At 46.5% G+C, this 23,471-nt stretch overlaps 2 protein-coding genes across 3 annotated transcripts; one reads left to right on the top strand and one right to left on the bottom strand.

Moving 5' to 3' along the window:
• The first annotated feature begins 2,178 nt into the window (after positions 1-2,178).
• LOC123440191 (non-classical arabinogalactan protein 30-like) lies at positions 2,179-3,049 on the top strand. Its single transcript, XM_045116765.1, has 2 exons — positions 2,179-2,417; positions 2,515-3,049. Exons 1-2 carry the CDS (start codon positions 2,213-2,215, stop codon positions 2,820-2,822), a joined length of 513 nt encoding a protein of 170 aa, XP_044972700.1. The 5' UTR covers positions 2,179-2,212; the 3' UTR covers positions 2,823-3,049.
• A 14,253-nt stretch (positions 3,050-17,302) lies between these two features.
• On the bottom strand, positions 17,303-23,210 carry LOC123444323 (protein SPA1-RELATED 4-like). 2 transcript variants are annotated; one of them, XM_045121008.1, is made up of 7 exons: positions 22,437-23,198; positions 22,196-22,353; positions 19,638-20,583; positions 19,397-19,543; positions 18,957-19,268; positions 18,549-18,608; positions 17,303-17,818 (listed from the first exon to the last, which is right to left on the bottom strand). In XM_045121008.1, exons 1-7 carry the CDS (start codon positions 22,923-22,925, stop codon positions 17,630-17,632), a joined length of 2,301 nt encoding a protein of 766 aa, XP_044976943.1. In that variant the 5' UTR covers positions 22,926-23,198; the 3' UTR covers positions 17,303-17,629. The 2 variants fall into 2 exon arrangements, with proteins under 2 accessions (XP_044976943.1, XP_044976944.1); XM_045121009.1 differs by lacking the exons at positions 17,303-17,818; positions 18,549-18,608 and having other exon boundaries at positions 18,968-19,268; positions 19,374-19,543; positions 22,437-23,210.
• Between the last annotated feature and the right edge of the window lie 261 nt (positions 23,211-23,471).

Here is a 23,471-nt window from a genome sequence, read left to right as displayed (position 1 = left end):
GCCGTGCGGCGAGCTGACGAGCCGTGGACTCCTAGTGCGCCGCCGTTCGATGTCGAGGTCCGAGGAGCCGAAATGTTCGGCCTTGTCCATTCCAGCTCGAGCTCCCCTTCTTCCCATCCGTTGGTGCTCATCCTTTCATCTTCCTCTCCCCTCCGACCAGCACAGAGCAGCAAAATAGGGAGGTGAGGTGGTAGCGGCCTGGAGGCAATGGACACTGGGAAGGATCGAGGGGGAGATGATTTCACCGCCGGCTAGCTAGGTGCGTTATCTCGCGGCGGCGGCGGCGGCGTACCTAGTTTTCCCCAGGCTGGCTCACATTTTTGTTTCGTTTTTATGTTGAGGGCCGGCCCTGGATCGTGCATTCGATGAGAAAATGCTTCATGGGCTTTAGTCGGGTGCCAGGCCCGATTAACCAGGATGGTCAGATTTTTCTACGGGAGTAGCTTCCCTTAAGGACAGACCCGCTAGTTAGCGATCGGATGGCCAACGACGACCAGACCACGCGATCCAACGGACGAAAAAACAGAGGGCGTGAGAAGGCAGCAAAGTGGTTCAGTTTTATTGTCCTTAATTTCCACGGGAACAAGTTATGTACAGCAACAGAAGAAATCCTGCCATGCTGGGGTTGACTTTGCAAGCGTGAAATCGTGGGGCGGCGATATATGTTTAGCCATCGATCCAACGATCAGGACAATGATGGCATCCCTTTGCATGCAAATTGAAGTATCGGCGCCCCTTTGCTGCTGTGTGCACCTTCCAGCGCTAGTGCGTAACGGCGCCGCCGCCCGGCCGACGCCCACGGATTTGCGCGGCCAAGTATCCAAGTGATGAAGTAAATACCTGATTAAGAGCCTGTTTGAAACTACTTCGCTCTTTAAATTCAACTCCGTTTTAAAAAACACAAATTAAACGGAATAGCTTCATGACATGTCGCTTTGAAAAACTAAAATCTAGGTTACAACTTCATATTTTTATAAAACTCTTTAAAATGTGCTTTAATAAAATGTAAAAGCTAAAGTTGGAAATAAATTATCCATCACTGTCATCAGTAAGTGGATACTCTATCGTTTCTTTCCATTCATTCAATTAGATATATCTTTTTATCAAATTTCTCATTCTTAAAGCTGGAGTTAGATAAAAGCTTTATTTTTGTATGAATCTGTTTTAAAATGGATTTGATGAAGCGAAACTAGATTTTATGAAGTAAAACAGTCCCTAACCTACTCATCAGGTAACAACGGTCTATAGTAATAAGTCCCTATTTGTTTACAGGGACTAGACTAAAAAAAGTCTCTTTTAGGAGTTCGGACGTTTGGAGCTCGGCCTCCATGGAGGCTGAAATTTTGAATAATTCAACATTCAAACTTTTCAGTTTCAAAAAAATCTGAAAAAAAATATGGAAGTAAAGAAGGATGTTATGCGTATGTGTGCAAAAATTTAGGATGAAATACCTTGAAATACGATCTGCACAAAAAAGACAAATTCATGCCCTGAAATGATGAATAGTGTCATGTGTAAAAAAGCCTCAGATTTGTCTTTTTTGCACAGCCCTCATTTCAATGTATTTTTTTCTGAAAATTTACACACATGTGTGTTACGCCTTCACTTATCCCTGTATTTTTTTCTGAATTTTTTGAATTATAAAAATATGAATTTTCATGAAATTTGAGTTTCAAACTTAAAGGGCTCCATGGAGCTCGGGAGCCAAAAGCAATTTCCGCTCTTTTAGTCCCTATATAACCAAATAGGAGGGACTTTTTCATAAAGAACAACAAAAAAACTCTATTGAAAGGAATTTTTTTTTAGTCCCTGAAAGTAAAAATAATCTAGTCCCTTAAAACCAAACACAGCCTAAGTATTATTCATCTTCTCGAGTACAAAAGGCTCTATTAGACGGTGCTGTTTTAGCTTGCAAGGCACCTGCCACCAGCCACATGCATGTATGAATGACGTACGTCAGCCCCGACGTCCGGTCAGCCCCGTTTCCCCAGTAGGGCCAGTACGCCCGAGCCTTGCAATGCATCGATACCGCATCTTCCTCGCGCGTGCGAGCCAATCTACGATCGATCCAAAGCAATATCGCCAACCGGAATCCGGGGTTCGATTCACCTACACATGCACGCCAGCCTATAAAACGAACCCTCTTCTCAGGCTTGCCACGATCATCACATCACGAGCTCTCCTTTGATCACACCACTAGCAAGCTACGACAATGGCTTTGCTCGCGAGATGCCTCCTGGTCTGCCTCGCCATTTTGGTCCTCTCCGTGGGCTGCCTCCCCGGCAGCGGCTCGGCGATGGGCCTGCCGCGGCCGCGGCCGAACTTGAACTTCACCATCGGCGTCGAGGGCGCCGTCTGGTGCAAGGGGTGCCGGTACGCCGGCTACGTCCAGTCCAGGAATGCGTCCCCGCTCCCGAGTACGTATGCGCGCGCGCGCGCCGCAGGCCAGCAGCCCACACGGATCAAAAACACCATTGTTCATCTGCTAATCCGCCTCTTGTTTTGTCGACGCAGATGCCCCCGCGCTGCTGCGGTGCAGGCGCGGGGAGTGGGCGCTGTCGGTGTGGGGCGCCACGGACGAGCGCGGCTACTTCCAGATCCAGACGGCGCAGCAGTCGGCGCCCTTCACTAGCAAGGACTGCAAGGTGTACGTGCTGGGGTCGCCGGCGCGCGCGTGCGGAGTGCCCGTCAAGCCCCGCGGGAACGACGACAAGGGGTCGCCGCTCAAGTTCCGCAAGTTCGTGACGCTCCCCGACGGGCTGCAGGCGGTCTACACGGCCGGCGACTTCGTGTTCGGGCCCAAGAAGCCCGGCAAGTGCTGATTGGATCCATCAAGTTTGGGCTTCGCGAGGTTCCCGTGCACGCGCGTTGTGTCGGGGTACTACTGATATTTTATATTTTTGATTAAAAACTCACCCCCTGTATTTTTCAAAGCACAAATTAGCATGGCAAAATTCTATTTGTAAACATGTATTTTTAATGTATTGTATGTTGATTTGAAGAAACTGGGGCATGTCATATAAACTACACAAAAGCACTTTGAACGATATGCAAGCAATTACTTTGCTGAAATACGATTTGTTTTCACCGTTGGATAAATGTACAAAATATGATTGATTTTGCTCGTCGTGGTAGAAAGATAATCGCTACGGGTTGGAAAACCATATCGCTATTACAAAGTTGCTTTTCGTTTCTGAAACATAATATTCGTCGAACTGCTGATCTAGTTTCGACCAACTAGTCATGAAAAACACAACAGTAAAAACGGATTTTAAATTTTTTTTACTTTTTTTAAAAGGAGGTTAAACCCCCGGCTTCTGCATCAATCGATGCATGCAGCCATCTTATTAATTATTTCACAAAGATCTAAAAAGAGTATACGTCAATTCATTCAAAGCTATCACTCACATCTACAAACTCGATAATATGGAGTGCTCTCACTCCACATATCTAAAACCGGTGTTGTTTCTAATCCATCCACATAACGTGCCAGGAACAACAGACGGTGCAGCACATCTAAAACGCATACCTCACGCACACGTTTTACCAGTCGTCATCATCCTTGAACCACTGACCCATCTTCAGGAAAGAGATCCGCATCATCCTTGCGAGTCCAATCATCTGTCGACGCCACCACGGCGCCCAACGACGCCACCGCCCTGCGCTCAACCGTCCAGCTGCGAAGACTCCGGAAGATCTGCCGTGCGTAGCACCTGCCAACCAGGCATGACTCAGCGTAGCACCTGTCGGCCAGGTATGACTTGACAGCTCCATCGAATTTCCATGCAAGACGAAGTCGCTCCACCTCCTGCCTCAGTCCGCCAGCGCTGCTCCACCAACGATGCTCCAAAGAGAGAAACGGCACCGCAGTACCGGCATCATCCGATCTGGAAGACCAGATCCTAGGGTTTCCCCCGAAGCAGAGCCCACCTCCAGCAACCGTTCAGGACCCACACAGTGCCCACCACCACTCAGCCCTCAAGGCGACGCCTTCAGGAAGGTCACGACGTCAAGGGCGCCGCCGCCGCCCACCGAAGTTAGGGTTTTCACCCTAGAGGCAAGGAGGGGGAGCAGAGGAGCAGATGTATACCGACGTCTTAAAAAAAACGGCGCCCTTGAGCGTCGTCGTCGGCGAGGCCGGCCTGGGCCAACCAAGGGGTTTCCCCCAATCCGAATCTCCTCCACCGGCTTCACCCGCATGTAGGGCTCCGGCAAACGCCGGCACCGCCAAGTCCGTAGGAGAGAGGCCCACAGATGAGGGCCGGAGGACAGCGGCCAGATCTGGCGCCGCCGGCCGCCATAGCAGCCAGTCGGCTGACCATAACCAAGTGCACCGTCCCCTGACCGGAGCCGACACCGCCGAAACCATGGTTGCCGCAGACAACGCCCCCTGCCACCGCAGACGCGCTCGGTCGCCGCTCCCTACTGGTCGCACGCCCCACATCCGCCATGGCAGCCCGGATGGGCGAGATCCCGCAGCACGAGAGCCCGCGGGCCAACGCCGGCGGAGCCCGAGATCCCGTTGCCAGAGCCTGAGATCCCGCCGCCAGAGCCCGAGATCCCGCCGCCAGAGCCCGAGGGGCCCCGTCGCCGTCATCCCCAGGGCGCGCGTGGCTTCGCCGACGTCCCCTCCGGCAGCGGCAAAGCGAGTGGGAGGGGGAGAGGGGGCCGCCGACGACGGGAGGGTTCGCCCCCGAGTCGCCAGGAGCGACGACGCGGGGGTCACGCCATGAAACTCGGAAAGAAACGGATTTTGATTTGTCCGACTCATTTGAAGGTAACTGATTTTTTAAAATTTCAGGATAGGTTTTCATGGTGCTGATGTCATCCGTTTGGCTTTATATAGTTTGTTACTGATTTTTGACATAGTACATAGTATAGCATACGTGCACTTGTAAGCTGAAAAGCGCCAGCAAACAGCCACTAGCATCCCCATAACCAAACCATACAGAATGATGATCTTTCTAAGATTTAGAGTATCTACAACCGGACTAGGTAAATTCGACCCCTCAAGAGTTCGTGGAGAGCGATCGTCGCGTCCGCAGACATTGATCGGATTGTTTCCCTTTTTCAGTGAAGCGAGAATCCCTAAAGTACTCATGTTGATCAACGTATCTCCCATTATCAAGTTGAATGTGAATTTCTGAGAATTCTTAAAATACTTTCTCTGTTCTAAAATAAGTGTCTCAATTTTATACTAGCTCTACTACAAAGTTGTACTAAGCTTGAGACACTTATTTTGGGACGAAGGGAGTATCATTTAATGTTTTTCATATAACGAGCATCGAAGGTTTTAGGAGGTTTCCATCTCCATGAATAGCAAGTACAACTATTTTTTTGGTGTTTTGTGCCCCATATTCATAACTAAATATATAAAACAGAATAGAAAATAAAATTACTTAATGATAAAGCAAACAAGCACACACGAGAATATCAACCCCAAGCTATTGCTTCCCAGCAACGGCGCCAGAAAAAGGTCTTGATAAGCCACAAGTATATTAAATCATTTGTAGCCTTTTTTGATAAGTAAGAGCGTTAAACCAAACGAGGAGCTAAAAGTAGAATTAATATTTTCTCAAGTTTTTTCGACCACCAATACAACTCTACGCGTAACAATGTTGACTTTACCTAGTGCAAGAAATAAACTACTTTGCGTGAAAAAACTAGGAGAACTTTATAGGTGTGATAAGATAGTTTTGCAAGATGATAAAGAACATTGAAATAGAAGTTAAGTGTTGTTTTAATAAAATAAAAATAAATTAAATATAGAGAGTGTGGAAAAGTGGCGGTAGGAATTGCGGAGTTGTCCCTAAGTGATTGACTAAATCACTAGACTGATAACAAGTTTCTATGGGAGAGGCCACTCTAGCATGTCATCCCTTATTTGGAATTATATACACTTATGATTGGAACTATTAGAAAGCATCCCCAACTACTAATGTTCTTTAAGATAATACTCAACCATAGCATTAAGATATATTGATCTCTCTTCAATCCTGTATGAATCAATTTCTATGTTAGGAAGAAGCTTTTGTCACTCTTGCCCTCCAATGCATAGTTCTATCAACATACAACTAACCCTACGGTGTGATCCATGCGCGCTCTCATATGATGGGCACCAAAGGACAACAACATAACTACAAGAAAATTAAACCAACCATAGCAATTCACCAATCACACGTAGGACAATGAAAATCTACTCAAACATCATAGGATGACAACACGTCATTGGAAAATAATATGAAGCATAAAGCACCATTTTCAAGTAGGGGGTATGGCCGGTTGCGGAAGAGTGAACCGTTGAAAATATATGAGGGAAGGTGACGGAGGTGTTAATGAAGATGGCAGAGTTGTTGGAGTAGATCGCCGTTACACGATGATTGCCCCCTGGGAGTTCTGACCTCACACCAACGCCAGGTCTGAGGCACACACCGATCTCCCGCACTCTCAGCGGGCACTGCATGCACCCGTTGCAGAGACCGTCACCACCGTCTTTCATCGATCCATCTTTAGTGCAGGTACTGATCCATCGACCTTGCCAGGCCTGCAGTCGACGCCACCACGACGTCAGACAGCGCCCCCGCCCTACGCGAGTCCATCATCTCACGTCTATCACCGAGACCCCACTACGCACGCCGCCGAGACTCACCGTCATCGACATGGTAGATGTACACCAATCCACTCCTTCCATCATCGACCAACAGCTACTCCAAAACAATTCCCTCATGAGGGAGAACGACACCAAAAGCGCCGCCATCCTCCGATCTGGAATACCCGGATCTCAGATTTCCCCTGAAGTAGCGCGAGTGGGTAAAAGGTGGTTGCAATGGCAATGCCTTCAACAAACGAACGGCGTATAGACACCGCCATCGCTTGCCATTGTTGGAATTATGCCCTAGAGGCAATAATAGATATAGTTATTATTATAATTCCTGTATCAAGATAATCGTTTATTATCCATGCTATAATTGTATTGAATGAAGACTTATATACATGTGTGGATACATAGACAAAACACTGTCCCTAGCAAGCCTCTAGTTGGCTAGCTAGTTGATCAAAGATAGTCAGGGTCTTCTGATTATGTACAAGGTGTTGTTGCTTGATAACTGGATCACGTCATTAGAAGAATCACGTGATGGACTAGACCCAAACTAATAGACGTAGCATGTTGATCGTGTCATTTTGTTGCTACTGTTTTCTGCGTGTCAAGTATTTGTTCCTATGACCATGAGATCATATAACTCACTGACACCGGAGGAATGCTTTGTGTGTATCAAACGTCACAACGTAACTGGATGACTATAAAGATGCTCTATAGGTATCTCCGAAGGTGTTCGTTGAGTTAGTATGGATCAAGACTGGGATTTGTCACTCCGTGTGACGGAGAGGTATCTCGGGGCCCACTCGGTAATACAACATCACACACAAGCCTTGCAAGCAATGTGACTTAGTGTAAGTTGCGGGATCTTGTATTACGGAACGAGTAAAGAGACTTGTCGGTAAACGAGATTGAAATAGGTATGCGGATACTGACGATCGAATCTCGGGCAAGTAACATACCGAAGGACAAAGGGAATGACATACGGGATTATATGAATCCTTGGCACTGAGGTTCAAACGACAAGATCTTCGTAGAATATGTGGGATCCAATATGGGCATCCAGGTCCCGCTATTGGGTATTGACCGAGGAGTCACTCGGGTCATGTCTACATAGTTCTCAAACCCGCAGGGTCTGCACACTTAAGGTTCGACGTTGTTTTATGCGTATTTGAGTTATATGGTTGGTTACCGAATGTTTCTCGGAGTCCCGGATGAGATCACGGACGTCACTAGGGTTTCCGGAATGGTCCGGACACGAAGATTGATATATAGGATGACCTCATTTGATTACCGGAAGGTTTTCGGAGTTACCGGGAATGTACCGGGAATGACGAATGGGTTCCGGGTGTTCATCGGGGGGGCAACCCACCCCGGGGAAGCCCATAGGCCTTGGGGTGGCACACCATCCCTTGGTGGGCTGGTGGGACAGCCCAAGAGGGCCCTATGCGCCAAGGATAGAAAATCAAAGCGAAAGAAAAAAAAAGGAGGTGGGAAAGGAGAGAAGGACTCCACTTTCCAATCCTAGTTGGACTAGGATTGGAGGAGGACTCCTCCTCCCTTGGTGGCGCAGCCCTTGGGGCTCCTTGAGCCTCAAGGCAAGCCTCCCCTCCCTCCTCCTATATATATGGAGCAATTAGGGCTGATTTGAGACAACTTTTTCAAGGCAGCCCGACCACATATCTCCACGGTTTTACCTCTAGATCGCGTTTCTACGGAGCTCGGGCGGAGCCCTGCCGAGATAAGATCATCACCAACCTCCGGAGCGCCGTCACGCTGCCGGAGAACTCATCTACCTCTCCGTCTCTCTTGCTGGATCAAGAAGGCCGAGATCATCGTCGAGCTGTATGTGTGCTGAACGCGGAGGTGCCGTCCGTTCGGCACTAGATCGTGGGACGGATCGCGGGACGGTTCGCGGGGCGGATCGAGGGACGTGAGGACGTTCCACTACATCAACCGCGTTCACTAACGCTTCTGTTGTGCGATCTACAAGGATACGTAGATCGGAAATCCCCTCTCGTAGACGAACATCACCATGATAGGTCTTCGTGCGCGTAGGAAAATTTTTGTTTCCCATGCGACGTTGCCCCCAACAGTGACATCATGAGCTAGGTTCATGCGTAGATGTCGTCTCGAGTAGAACACAAAAGTTTTTGTGGGCGGTGATGTGCGTTTTGCTGCCCTCCTTAGTCTTTTCTTGATTCCGCGGTATTGTTGGATTGAAGCGGCTTGGATCGACATTACTCGTACGCTTACGAGAGACTGGTTTCATCGCTAGGAGTAACCCCCTTGCTCAAAGATGACTGGCAAGTGTCGGTTTCTCCAACTTTAGTTGAATCGGATTTGACCGAGGAGGTCCTTGTATAAGGTTAAATAGCAATTCATATATCTCCGTTGTGGTGTTTGCGTAAGTAAGATGTGATCCTACTAGATACCCATGGTCACCACGTAAAACATGCAACAACAAAATTAGAGGACGTCAAACTTGTTTTTGCAGGGTATGCTTGTGATGTGATATGGCCAACGATGTGATGTGATATATTGGATGTATGAGATGATCATGTTGTAATAGATAATATCGACTTGCACGTCGATGGTACGGCAACCGGCAGGAGCCATAGGGTTGTCTTTAAACTAACGTTTGTGCTTGCAGATGCGTTTACTATTTTGCTAGGATGTAGCTTTAGTAGTAATAGCATGAGTAGCACGACAACCCCGATGGCGACACGTTGATGGAGATCATGGTGTGGCACCGGTGACAAGAAGATCGTGACGGTGCTTTGGTGATGGAGATCAAGGAGCACGTGATGATGGCCATATCATGTCACTTATGAATTGCATGTGATGTTAATCCTTTTATGCACCTTATTTTGCTTAGAACGACGGTAGCATTATGAGGTGATCTCTTACTAAGATTTCAAGACGAAATTGTGTTCTCCCCGACTGTGCACTGTTGCTACAGTTCGTCGTTTCGAGACACCACGTGATGATTGGGTGTGATAGACTCAACGTTCACATACAACGGGTGCAAAACAGTTGCACACGCGGAACACTCGGGTTAAGCTTGACGAGCCTAGCATGTGCAGACATGGCCTTGGAACACATGAGACCGAAAGGTCGATCATGAATCATACAGTTGATATGATTAGCATAGGGATGCTTACCACTCAAACTATACTCAACTCACGTGATGATCGGACTTGAGCTAGTGTAAGTGGGTCATGAACCACTCAAATGACTAGAGAGATGTACTTTTTGAGTGGGAGTTTAGCAAGTAATTTGATTAAGTTAAACTCTAATTATCTTGAACATAGTCTAAGTCCACTTTGAATATATTTGTGTTGTAGATCATGGCTCACGCGACAGTCACCCTGAATTTTAATACGTTCCTAGAGAAAGCTAAGTTGAAAGATGATGGAAGCAACTTTGTAGACTGGGCTCGTAATCTTAAGTTGATCCTACAAGCTGGGAAGAAGGATTATGTCCTTAATGCTGCGCTAGGAGATGAACCACCCGCTACGGCTGACCAAGATGCTAAGAACGCTTGGTTAACACGTAAGGAGGACTACTCAGTAGTTCAATGTGCAGTCTTGTATGGCTTAGAACCGGGACTTCAACGTCGCTTTGAGCGTCATGGAGCATATGAGATGTTCCACGAGTTGAAGTTTATCTTTCAGAAGAACGCCCGGATCGAGAGGTATGAGACCTCCGATAAATTCTATGCTTGCAAGATGGAGGAGAATTCGTCTGTCAGTGAACATGTGCTCAAAATGTCTGGGTACTCAAACCATCTAGCTGAGCTGGGGATTGAACTCCCGCAAGAGGCTATCACCGACAAAATTCTTCAATCACTGTCGCCAAGCTATAAGGTCTTTGTGTTGAACTACAACATGCAAGGGATGAACAAGTCACCCGGCGAGTTGTTTGCGATGCTGAAAGTCGCAGAGTCTGAACTCCGTAAAGAGCATCAAGTGTTGATGGTGAATAAGACCACTAGTTTCAAGAGAAACGGCAAAGGCAAGAAGGGAAATTCAAAGAAGAGCGGCAAGCATGTTGCCAATCCGACGAAGAAACCCAAAGCTGGACCTAAGCCTGAAACAGAGTGCTACTATTGCAAGGGTATGGGTCACTCGAAGCGCAACTGCCCCAAGTATCTGGCTGATAAGAAGGCGGCCAAAGAAAAATCAGGTATATTTGATATACATGTTATTGATGTGTACTTAACCGGCTCTCGTAGTAGTGCATGGGTATTCGATACCGGTTCTGTTGCTCATATTTGCAACTCGAAACAGGAACTGCGGAATAGGCGAAGGTTGGCGAAAGATGAAGTGACGATGCGCATAGGAAATGGTTCCAACGTTGATGCAATTGCCGTCGACACAGTTTCACTTCAGTTACCATCGGGATTAGTCATGAACTTGAATAATTGTTATTTAGTGCCTGCGTTGAGCATGAACATTATATCTGGATCTTGTTTATTGCGAGACGGTTACTCTTTTAAGTCAGAGATTAATGGTTGTTCTATTTCTATGAGTAACATCTTTTATGGTCATGCACCCAATGTGAGAGGATTGTTCATATTGAATCTTGATAGTGATACACATATACATAACATTGAGACCAAAAGAGTTAGAGTTAACAATGATAGCGCCGTGTTTTTGTGGCACTGCCGCTTAGGTCATATTGGTGTAAAGCGCATGAAGAAACTCCATACCGATGGACTTTTGGATTCACTTGACTTTGATTCACTTGACACGTGCGAACCATGCCTCATGGGCAAGATGACTAAAACTCCGTTCTCCGGATCAATGGAGCATGCCAGTGACTTATTGGAAATCATACATACCGATGTGTGCGGTCCGATGAGCGTGGAGGCACGCGGCGGATATCATTATTTTCTCACCTTCACTGACGATTTGAGTAGATATGGTTATGTCTACTTAATGAAGCACAAGTCTGAAACATTTGAAAAGTTCAAGCAGTTTCAGAGTGAAGTTGAAAATCATCGTAACAAGAAGATCAAGTTCCTACGGTCTGATCGTGGGGGTGAATATCTGAGTTTCGAGTTTGGTGCTCACTTAAGACAATGTGGAATTGTTTCACAGTTGACACCGCCTGGAATACCACAGCGTAATGGTGTGTCCGAATGTCGTAATCGTACTTTATTAGAGATGGTGCGATCTATGATGTCTCTTACCGATTTGCCGTTATCGTTTTGGGGTTATGCATTAGACACATCTGCATTTACTTTAAATAGGGCACCATAAAAATCCGTTGAGACGACACCATACGAACTGTGGTATGGCAAAAGGCCAAAGTTGTCGTTTCTTAAAGTTTGGGGATGTGATGCTTATGTCAAAAAGCTTCAGCCTGAAAAGTTGGAACCCAAAGCGGAAAAGTGCATCTTCATAGGTTGCCCAAAAGAGACAGTTGGGTACACCTTCTATCTCAAATCCGAGGGCAAAGTGTTTGTTGCTAAAAACGGAGCTTTTCTCGAGAAGGAGTTTCTCTCGAGAGAATTGAGTGGGAGGAAGATAGAACTTGATGAGGTTGTCGAACCTCTCATCCCTCTGGATGGTGGCGCAGGGCAAGGGGAAAGCCATGTCGTTGCGACGCCGGTTGAGGAGGAAATTAATGATGATGATCATAAAACTCCGGTTCAAGTTCCTATCGAACCACGCAGGTCGACGAGACCACGTGCTGCTCCAGAGTGGTACGGTAATCCCGTTTTGTCAATCATGTTGTTAGACAACAATGAACCTGCAAATAATGAAGAAGCAATGGTGGGCCCAGATTCCAACAAATGGGTGGAGGCCATGAAGTCCGAGATAGGATCCATGTATGAGAACAAAGTGTGGACTTTGGAAGTACTACCTGAGGGCCGCAAGGCTATTCAGAACAAATGGATCTTTAAGACGAAGACGAACGCTGACGGCAATGTGACCGTTTATAAAGCTCGACTTGTGGCAAAAGGTTTTTCACAAGTTCAAGGAGTTGACTACGATGAGACATTCTGACCCGTAGCGATGCTTAAGTCCGTCAGAATCATGTTAGCAATAGCTGCATTTTTCGATTATGAAATCTGGCAGATGGATGTCAAAACGGCGTTCCTTAACGGTTTCCTTAAGGAAGAATTGTATATGATGCAACCCGAAGGTTTTGTCGATCCTAAGAATGCTAACAAGGTGTGCAAGCTCCAGCGATCCATTTATGGACTGGTGCAAGCATCTCGGAGTTGGAACAAACGCTTTGATGAGGTGATCAAAGCATTTGGGTTTATACAAGTGGTTGGAGAATCTTGTATTTACAAGAAAGTGAGTGGGAGCTCTGTGGCGTTTCTAATATTATATGTAGATGACATATTGCTGATCGGAAACAATGTAGAGTTTTTGGAGAGCATAAAGGATTACTTGAATAAAAGTTTCTCTATGAAGGACCTAGGAGAAGCTGCTTACATTCTAGGCATTAAGATCTACAGGGATAGATCGAAACGCCTGATAGGACTTTCACAAAGCACATACCTTGATAAAGTTTTGAAAAGGTTCAAAATGGAACAGTCCAAGAAAGGGTTCTTGCCAGTTTTACAAGGTACAAGATTGAGTAAGACTCAGTGCCCAGCAACTGATAAAGATAGAGAGCATATGCACTCCATCCCCTATGCTTCAGCCATAGGCTCTATCATGTATGCAATGTTGTGCACTACACCGGACGTTAGCCTGGCCATAAGTATGGCTGGCAGGTTCCAGAGTAATCCAGGAGTGGATCACTGGACGGCGGTCAAGAATATCCTGAAGTACCTGAAAAGGACTAAGGAGATGTTTCTCGTGTATGGAGGTGACGAAGAGCTCGCCGTAAAGGGTTACGTCGATGCAATTTTTGACACAGATCCGAACGACTCTAAGTCGCAAACCGGATACGTATTTATTCTTAATGGGGGTGCGGTAAGCTGGTGCACTTCCAAGCAAAGCGTCGTAGCAGATTCTACATGTGAAGCGGAGTACATGGCTGCCTCGGAGGCGGCTAAGGAGGGTGTCTGGATGAAGCAGTTCATGACGGATCTTGGAGTGGTGCCAAGCGCACTGAATCCAATAACCTTGTTCTGTGACAACACGGGTGCCATTGCCTTAGCAAAAGAACCACGGTTTCACAAGAACACCAGACACATCAAACGACGCTTCAACCTCATCCGCGACTACGTCGAAGGGGAGGATGTAAATAGATGCAAAGTGCACACGGATCTGAATGTAGCAGACCCGCTGACTAAACCTCTTCCACGGCAAAGCATGATCAACACCAGAACTGTATGGGTGTTAGATTTATTACAATATATTTCGCATGATGATGTGAGGGCTAGATTATTGACTCTAGTGCAAGTGGGAGACTGTTGGAATTATGCCCTAGAGGCCATAATATATATAGTTATTATTATAATTCCTGTATCAAGATAATCGTTTATTATCCATGCTATAATTGTATTGAATGAAGACTTATATACATGTGTGGATACATAGACAAAACAATGTCCCTAGCAAGCCTCTAGTTGGCTAGCCAGTTGATCAAAGATAGTCAGGGTCTTCTGATTATGTACAAGGTGTTGTTGCTTGATAACTGGATCACGTCATTAGAAGAGTCACATGATGGACTAGACCCAAACTAATAGACGTAGCATGTTGATCGTGTCATTTTGTTGCTACTGTTTTCTGCGTGTCAAGTATTTGTTCCTATGACCATGAGATCATATAACTCACTGACACCGGAGGAATGCTTTGTGTGTATCAAACGTCGCAACGTAACTGGGTGACTATAAAGATGCTCTACAGGTATCTCCGAAGGTGTTCGTTGAGTTAGTATGGATCGAGACTGGGATTTGTCACTCCGTGTGACGGAGAGGTATCTCGGGGCCCACTCGGTAATACAACATCACACACAAGCCTTGCAAGCAATGTGACTTAGTGTAAGTTGCGGGATCTTGTATTACGGAACGATTAAAGAGACTTGTCGGTAAACGAGATTGAAATAGGTATGTGGATACTGACGATCGAATCTCGGGCAAGTAACATACCGAAGGACAAAGGGAATGACATACGGGATTATATGAATCCTTGGCACTGAGGTTCAAACGATAAGATCTTCGTAGAATATGTGGGGTCCAATATGGGCATCCAGGTCCCGCTATTGGGTATTGACCGTGGAGTCACTCGGGTCATGTCTACATAGTTCTCGAACCCGCAGGGTCTGCACACTTAAGGTTCGACGTTGTTTTATGCGTATTTGAGTTATATGGTTGGTTACCGAATGTTGTTCGGAGTCCCGGATGAGATCACGGACGTCACGAGGGTTTCTGGAATGGTCCGGAAACGAAGATTGATATATAGGATGACCTCATTTGATTACCAGAAGGTTTTCGGAGTTACCGGGAACGTACCGGGAATGACGAATGGGTTCCGGGTGTTCACCGGGGGGGGGGGCAACCCACCCCGGGGAAGCCCATAGGCCTTGGGGTGGCACACCATCCCTTGGTGGGCTGGTGGGACAGCCCAAGAGGGCCCTATGCGCCAAGGATAGAAAATCAAAGCGAAAGAAAAAAAAGGAGGTGGGAAAGGAGAGAAGGACTCCACTTTCCAATCCTAGTTGGACTAGGATTGGAGGAGGGCTCCTCCTCCCTTGGTGGCGCAGCCCTTGGGGCTCCTTGAGCCTCAAGGCAAGCCTCCCCTCCCTCCTCCTATATATATGGAGCAATTATGGCTGATTTGAGACAACTTTTTCAAGGCAGCCCGACCACATATCTCCACGGTTTTACCTCTAGATCGCGTTTCTGCGGAGCTCGGGCGGAGCCCTGCCGAGATAAGATCATCACCAACCTCCGGAGCGCCGTCACGCTGCCGGAGAACTCATCTACCTCTCCGTCTCTCTTGCTGTATCAAGAAGGCCGAGATCATCGTCGAGCTGTATGTGTGCTGAACGCGGAGGTGCCGTCCGTTCGGCACTAGATCGTGGGACGGATCGCGGGACGGTTCGCGGGGCGGATCGAGGGGCGGATCGAGGGATGTGAGGACGTTCCACTACATCAACCGTGTTCACTAACGCTTCTGCTGTGCGATCTACAAGGGTACGTAGATCGGAAATCCCCTCTCGTAGATGAACATCACCATGATAGGTCTTCGTGCGCGTAGGAAAATTTTTGTTTCCCATGCGACGTTCCCCAACGGCCATGACCGTAGTCGAAGCTTGATTTTCACCGGCAGCCATGCCTCCCAAACTCACCGCTGGGACTAGCCATGGGATCGAGGGATCCACCACGACCAGTCGATCGACCACCACCGACGGAGGAGGAGGTCACCACCACCATAGCCGAGGCCGGAGCCTCCGGCTTCCTCGTGTTGCGGGACTAGCCCAGGAACCCGCAAACTGACATCGAAGACATTGAGATGCAACTTGTACAACGGTGTGGGTAGTTGCCCGTCCGAACCCATCTAGGCCTAGATCAAGCGCGTCCACCGCTATCGCCACCTGCTGACCTTGATCGTCCGCTGTCGCAGGTCGCAAATCCTGACCGCTGCCTCCTCGCGACACTGTTGTTGAATGACTGGCGAAACATCACCGTCTCGATTCGATCTATGGCTGAGGAGATCCGCTCTCGCTGCCACGCCACATGGGCTTTGCTCGACGACGCCCCAGCAGCAGCGGCGGGAGGGAGGAGCTTGACATGGAGGAAGCCTCAAGCCGGCCGGCAGGGGCTGCCCTGGTGCGGCTGCACGAGAAGGGCGCTGGGCGTGATAAGATCGCTTCTCACTTTCTGTTTAGTACGGTCGCTCCCTCGCGCGCGCGGGCCCATGCAACATTTTTCGCACGCACGCGCTTCGCTGGTCAGTGGATGTAACATTTTTCGTCTAAATTTGTTGCAATCAGCGTCATATTTGGTGCAAGCGTTTTTTTACTACATTTGTCCAGTAAAAAAGTTGCATATACGTTTGGTTGCAACTCCACTTTGTCGGATATTTTTGTTACACTCGATGTTTTTTACTTTTGCTACAACCGTGTTAATTTTTGCTACAACCGGCATCATTTTTTGCTGCAACCGTTCACTAAAAAAGTTACGTACACGTTCACGTAGATATTTGTTACAACCGGTGTTTGACTTTTGCTACCACGTACCATCAGATTCGTTTTTTGCTACGATCACATAGATATTTTTTTGCTACAAATTTTGTTTTTTTTTACAACCGTTAAAAAAGTTGCTGCATCATGGTAAATTTTATTGCATCGAAAGAAAAAAATATTGCATGAAGATCCAATGATGTAGACGCGCGGGGATTGATGGATCGTGCGGCCCGCGGGCGGCCGGCCGAAAGTTTCGGCCGGGCACAGAGCACTCCCACTCCCTTCTTAAACTAATATAAAAACGTTTAGATCACTATTTTAATTATCTAAACATTATTATATTAGTTTACAGAGGAAGTATCAATTAGAGTGGACAAATTATTACACTTTTATAGATTAGGGACAAAAAAATTCATTTTAGGCGGACCGCTCGGGAAAGGTAGCAAGCAGCCGGCCGCTCGGAACAACTTAAAAGATGACTAATCAGAACTTCTACGCTTAAAACGTTGCTATAACTGCAACAGAAGATTTCTCAACTCTTCGGAAGAAAAAAATGAGAACATCAAGCAACCAAGGGACTACTGCAACAACCAAAGGCCAGCATTAGCCAAAGACTCGGATTGATTGCCTATACAAGTATACCTCAAACCAATGATGTACAAAACCCTTGGGCCACCCCCAACATCTCAAATATCTTCACTATTTATGCTACGTTTGCTATGACGCTAACCTGTAATCCTACGCTAACTCTCGATATAGCTAACACTACCACCCTACCAGTAGTTCCCAACTCTGGGGTACCCCTATTCCCACCTCTGCCTTGAAGGGATTATAAAATAGCAAGACATGCACATTCCCCTGATAACAAGTCACTGAAGTCGGTCCATTTCTACTCGAAACCAGGCAGCACCCTCGCCCTTCGGCACAGGGTCAGTCCATTTCTAACACCTTAATGTTCCCACTGGAGTTAGCAGAAAGAAGTGTCGAAGACTGCCCCCTCCAACACACGCACGAAATGAACTGCGATTGATCATCGATCTCCTGGCCTGAAATTGGGTCTGTGACGTTGAACTTATACGCCAAGACTGGCATTGGAAATGCTTTGTGGTAGACGAAAACCTGATGAAAAGTGTGAAGGACGGAAAGTTAGACATTTTAATTGCTACGAAACCAAGAGAAAGAAAAACTACAGACATGCATGAGATTACAGAAGTCAAAATAATTAATATTGTGCGCTTTATGACTAGAGTTTCCACATAAACCTCATTTTTGGGCACTGGCATGTTAATCTCCTCTATGTTAGGGTAGGGAGTGTTCCTTCTACCACCAATTTGGCAAATATTTGATGTTCTATATTTTAGATTGCTGACCAATCTTGCCACATAATGGCAAATATGCTTGTCATACGTACAATATGCAGCTCAGAAATATGCAACATTCTTATCTCCCTTCAGCCAGAAGGCAGAACATGTTTGCATTAATGTTTCCCTTAAAATTTGTTTTTTATTTGTCTCCACATGAAGGTGTAGAATGACAGCCAGAAGGCAGAACATGTTTGCATTAATGTTTCCCTTAAAATTTGTTTTTTATTTGTCTCCACATGAAGGTGTAGAATGATAAGGATAGGTCCAAGAGGGAAGTGGAATCATTGGTGTATTCTTAAGCAGACTGGGAGTGTAAGCACAGTTCTTATGCACAAACACTCTTTATTTGTCCAACAGGGAATCAATCCAGACCAGGTTAGAGTGCGCATTACACGCCCTATCCTTGAGCTAAAGGTTGGTTCTAGAACTGTATCTTCAGAATTCAGCAAAAAAAATAAAAAATGGCGTGAACATAGAATGCATACCTCATTTGTTTCTGACCCAGTAGCAATGTACCCATCAGAAATGGAAAGGCCAACAAAATTCTGCTCAACAGGAATATGTACATTAGTCATACAGCAAAGGACGGTTTCCTTTAAGCCAGAAGCAATTCAAAAGTATATAAAATAACAGAAATGAGGTGGATCTAATCTCAAATGTCAAAATATACTACATAAAGAAACAATATTTAAAGAAAAGACCTAATTGTGGGCATACAGCTGTAACTAATATGCATGAAATAAGGTAAACATGCATGATTCAAGGCCACAAAAATCAAACTACGAGTTGATAATGGCTGTACTTGATTATAATCATTTCTGGAACAATACCCTGAGAAGAGAACAAGTATGTGCAAGTACAGCTAGAACAAAAATCGACGCATGATATCTAACCTTTGTATTTGTATGGCCTGTAAAAGTCTGAATTGGATTGTCAATTACTCTTGCTTGATTCATGGACAAGTCCCAAAGCTTCAACGAGTTGTCAGTGGAACCAGATACGATGGTTGATGCATCTACATACTTGACATAGCTTACAGTCTTTGTGTGGCCAACTAGTGTACAATAAGGAGCTCGTACGTTGCGAAGATCATAGCAGTAAATTTTGTGATCTGCAGATCCGATTGCAATGGAGCGAGCGGAATCAGGTTGAAATTGCACTGAGCAGACATTTGCCCTTGTTCTGATAGTGCCAACACTCCCAGCCTGCAGAGTTCATAGAAAGATATTACTGTAATGTACGGAAAAAATTGTTGCCATCGCATGCAAGCTCGATAACCCCACATTATCATAATTCAAAAGCTGACATACAGCAGGTGCAAGAATAGAATTGCCTGATTCATACTCCACAGCTTCACAGTACCATCATCGCTCCCACTAACTAATTTGGTTGGGTCTGCAAGTGAGAAGTCTACTGACCACACACGCCTCTCATGCTCCCTCATTTCGACGAAAACTTGGCTCCTAGTAACATCCCAAACCTGAAAAAGAGTGATATAGTCCTCATAATGTGGTTTCTATAATGATCATTTTCCACTTCAAATTGAAAAATAATAATTCCCCTAAGGAGCTTACCTGTACGAGACCATCAAAGTCACTAGATGCTATATGACTCTTCATGTAACTGTTCCAGCTAATACAACTTAATTTCGATTTATTAGACATCTCAACCACAGGATAGTGAATATCACGGTGTTCATTTACGATCATATTATATTCAAAGACTTTTATCTTCTTATTTACACCAGCAGTTGCGAAAAACTCCTTATCCCGGTCAAAGCCTACAGAGCATACTAAATTTGATGAGTTCAGCAGATCGCATTGCTTCAGTTCCGCCCGAACTTTCAACTGGCTGAATGACAAGTACCTGCACAATCCTTCAAGAAAAGAGTTCATCCAACCTCTATGTCTTCTACCAGAATGCCCTTCTAAAGCAAAATCATCTATTGAACTCCCTTCAGTTCCAACAGCTGACCCAGTAGTGCTCTTGACGACCTGATCGCGACTACTTAGTGGATTGCCAACTTGCCTTGCCAACTTGGATCTTGTTTGAAAATATGCTGTTTCTAGTTTTTTGAAGTTTTTCATTAACCTTGAGCTTTTTGACAGCACACTTTCCTGAATTAGCACAGATGATGGCACTGTTCTGGAACATTCTTCCAGACTATGACTGTGTTCCTCCATATCAACAGCGTGCAGTTCAGGTCTGAAACGTTTTCTGGATCCACAGTCACTCTGATCTTCAACAGTTCCAGAGGAGACCTCTTTATCCAACTCAACTGAGAAATTTCCACATTGACCGAGGGCTGACTGCTGGTGAAGTACCTCATTGATATCAGAAGAGAGAAAGGCGACGGTGTCCTGCAAATTGTCTGCTACATCCTGCTTTCTTTTCTGTAACTGGAGAAGGAAATCCAGCAGCAGTTCTTGTTCTTCTATGTCTTCACGTAACCGAAGAGCTGCATCGTGCTCTTCCAAACTATTCCTTGATTGATTAAGGAACTCACTCTGCAGCACCTCACTGTCAAATAAACAAAAAAGGAAATAAAATCAAGTCATCAACACAGTCAAACAAGTGGAGGTACTACCTCATAGAAGGAAAGAAATGGGGAACATATACACTATTTTTTAAAGTTGAATATTGGTATAGAAAAAAATACCGACTATATTTTCTTAAATAACGTCATCGTAACTTCAAAGCAAGATCAGTGAGGACCTGCATGCACGGTCACCTGACTCGGCTTAGCTCTTGGCTTTAGCTACAGATGTGGCTCCAAGTTTACTTTCTTCACTTTGCTTCGCTAGGTGTTTTTCTGTTATTTCTTCGTGTTTTTTGGTTTATGTCGTGGCCACTGTGTGTGCTGTTGTACACACACACCTTTTTCCCTAACAAAAAAAAGGTATGCTCTTTGCAGTGTATTTCTAGACTAAAGTACATAAAGCAAATAAGGCCCAGGAAAAAATTAAATAAATTTTAAAAATCAAATCATATGCATTGTGCAAAAATGTATCTAGTGGCAAAATTTTGTGCCAAAGCACGCACATTCATGTTCTATACAAGACAAGAGATGAATAACTAATATAGTAATTATGCTTGTACAAATTTGAATTGTTTTTCATGTGGGTCACATATGGGCATATTTTAACGTAACTTTTCTTGTATTACAATTTACACGTAACTTTGCACAATGCACATGTACAAATATTTTCACAAATTTCAAAAATGTGCAAGTGCCTTTGTCATAAGTGAGCATGCACGTGTAAACCATTTAGTCATTTACTTACATTCACAGACTACTATATGCCCAGAAAATAAATGGTGGTACGTGGTGCATGTCAAAATATAAAAGGAGATGGTAAAATATTGCAATAGCATGCGAGCAATGACAAACTTTTTAATGCTAATCCACTTAAGCAATTGTGTATTGAAAAAAAAAATCTTCATAGCACAGTTATACGTGAAGACCTTCATAAGAGGCACTATTGATTGAGTCCGATTTCATGGACGAATATTATAGATAGTACATACTCAATAAACATCGTACAGGTACTGATATTAATTCGAGGAATATCCAGCATATAGATCACTAACAAATGTTTGGTTTGGGTGGCCGAGAGGGGGGTGGATCTATTCCGGCGCAGAGGTTAGGTCACCTGCCAGACTAGTGTTTTTAAAATGCAAACATAAGTAGCTATGATGAAACTGAATTTGAAAAGAACACCATAAAAGGCCTGCCCATGCAAGTGCACTCACTCTAAAGATGGAACTTCAATAAGGATTGTTCTACTGAGACTAAGTCCAGCGTCAGTGGGTCATGAATCTGCTTACGTGAGACAGTTATATGACAGATTTTTTCCTGAAGTCATTACCATCAACACCTGGCAGATCATGTACGGAAAACAACCCCATCTATTTTATCATGCAGGAAAAAAAAGTGATGTGAAACAGTTATATGACAGCTATTTTTTCTTAAGTCATATTACCATCAACGCCCGGCAGATCATGTAGACATGTTAGGACAATGATGATGATGAATAATTACTAAAGTAGTTTGTGCTACCCAATGTGAAACAATCAACCCTGTTTTCAGCGATACTTTTATACAAATTATATGTAAATGACAGACATGAACCTCATCTTGGGTCGGGTGTCCGGTACAGGGTGCATCATCAACTGGCAGAAGGATGCTTCCTTGGGCCACTTGAGCAGCAATTGTGGCGGCAATACGCGGTACCTCAGATTGGCCATTGCCCGCATCTTCTCCTCCAACGTTTCGAAGCTGCAAAACAACTGCGAGCACGGCCGAAAAGCATTGGCAATGGAAATCGCGCCCAAAAGCACCAAGAGAATATTCATGTCAAGCAGCAGCGCACCTCGAACAGGAGCACCCCTAATCTATACACGTCGGAGGCGAAGGTAGCGCCGCCGCCGCTGTCGTCGGCTTCCTCGGGGCTAGTGTACCAGTTGAGCTCCATCGCGAGCACGCTTTTGAGCGGGAACCCCTTTTCGCTGCGGTCCTCCCCCGCTCGGCCCGCGCCGTCGCCCTGCCGCGGAGGCTCGGCGTCGTGGTCGGCGTCCTCGGAGGCGTCGGAGCCGGAGGCGTCGGAGCCCGAGGCGGACTCGATGAAGGCAACGCGGGCGAAGGGCGGGGACACGACGAAGCAGGACGGGCGCGCGCTGCCGACGGCGACGCCCTGCGCGTGCGCGTCGGCCACCGCCTCCGCCACCTGGCGGAAGACGTGCAGGCACTCGGGCGCCTCCACCGCCCGGGCCGGCCGGTCCAGCCACTCCCGCAGGCTGACCTCTCCTCCCTCCTCCTCCTCCTCCCCCCTCCGCGCCCCTCCGCCACGGGACACCTCCATGCCCGCCCGCGGCGCTCTACCCCATGGCCGGATCACGTCCGGTTCGCTGCGGCGGGCGGCTGCACCCGCTGCTCCCGGGACCCCATCCTACGCAACGCAACGCAACAAATGGCCCCAGAGCGGCGAGCGGCGAGGAGATAAGGATCTGAGGCCGCGGCAGCGAGCGGAGGCCAGAGACGAGCGTGTGACTGTGCTTGAGGGGGCGAGGGGCGAGCAGCGAGCCACACAAACACGCTTTAAAACGGAGACGGAGGGTCCTCCTCCCCTCCTCTCCTCCTTTGCTGCTTTATTTCGCCCTCGCCCGCCCCGCCCCGGTAGCCGACTCCCAGCCGCACAAACCCCGTTGCCTCGAACTGCACACCCCGCTGTTAGTGTTAGTATTAGCTCAACTTGAAGGCAGCCAAGCGACCAGCGGCTCCCCTCCCCTCGAACTGCCACCACACCACAGTACAGTGCCCCTGCGCTAGACACCAAACCTAACCAGAAAGAGGCAGACGAAACGCAGGGCGCTTCACGCCACCAGAAAGATAGAGATATACGTGCCCC

This window comes from Hordeum vulgare, chromosome 3H (assembly GCF_904849725.1).
Source record: "Hordeum vulgare subsp. vulgare chromosome 3H, MorexV3_pseudomolecules_assembly, whole genome shotgun sequence".
NCBI lineage: Eukaryota > Viridiplantae > Streptophyta > Magnoliopsida > Poales > Poaceae > Hordeum > Hordeum vulgare.
The sequence above is the reverse complement of the archived record's forward strand: the minus strand, read 5'-3'. Positions and strand labels throughout refer to the sequence as shown.

Bases quoted from the DNA above. Each gene is read 5' to 3' on its own strand.
- LOC123440191 (XM_045116765.1), top strand. From the start codon at position 2,213: ATGGCTTTGCTCGCGAGATGCCTCCTGGTCTGCCTCGCCATTTTGGTC. The intron at 2,418-2,514 runs GTACGTATGCGC...TTGTCGACGCAG, and splicing joins GAATGCGTCCCCGCTCCCGA to ATGCCCCCGCGCTGCTGCGG.
- LOC123444323 (XM_045121008.1), bottom strand. From the start codon at position 22,925: ATGGAGGTGTCCCGTGGCGGAGGGGCGCGGAGGGGGGAGGAGGAGGAG. The intron at 19,269-19,396 runs GCAATTCTATTC...TGAACTCTGCAG, and splicing joins AGCTGTGGAGTATGAATCAG to GCTGGGAGTGTTGGCACTAT. The intron at 17,819-18,548 runs GTATGCATTCTA...ACTTTTCATCAG, and splicing joins CTGGGTCAGAAACAAATGAG to GTTTTCGTCTACCACAAAGC.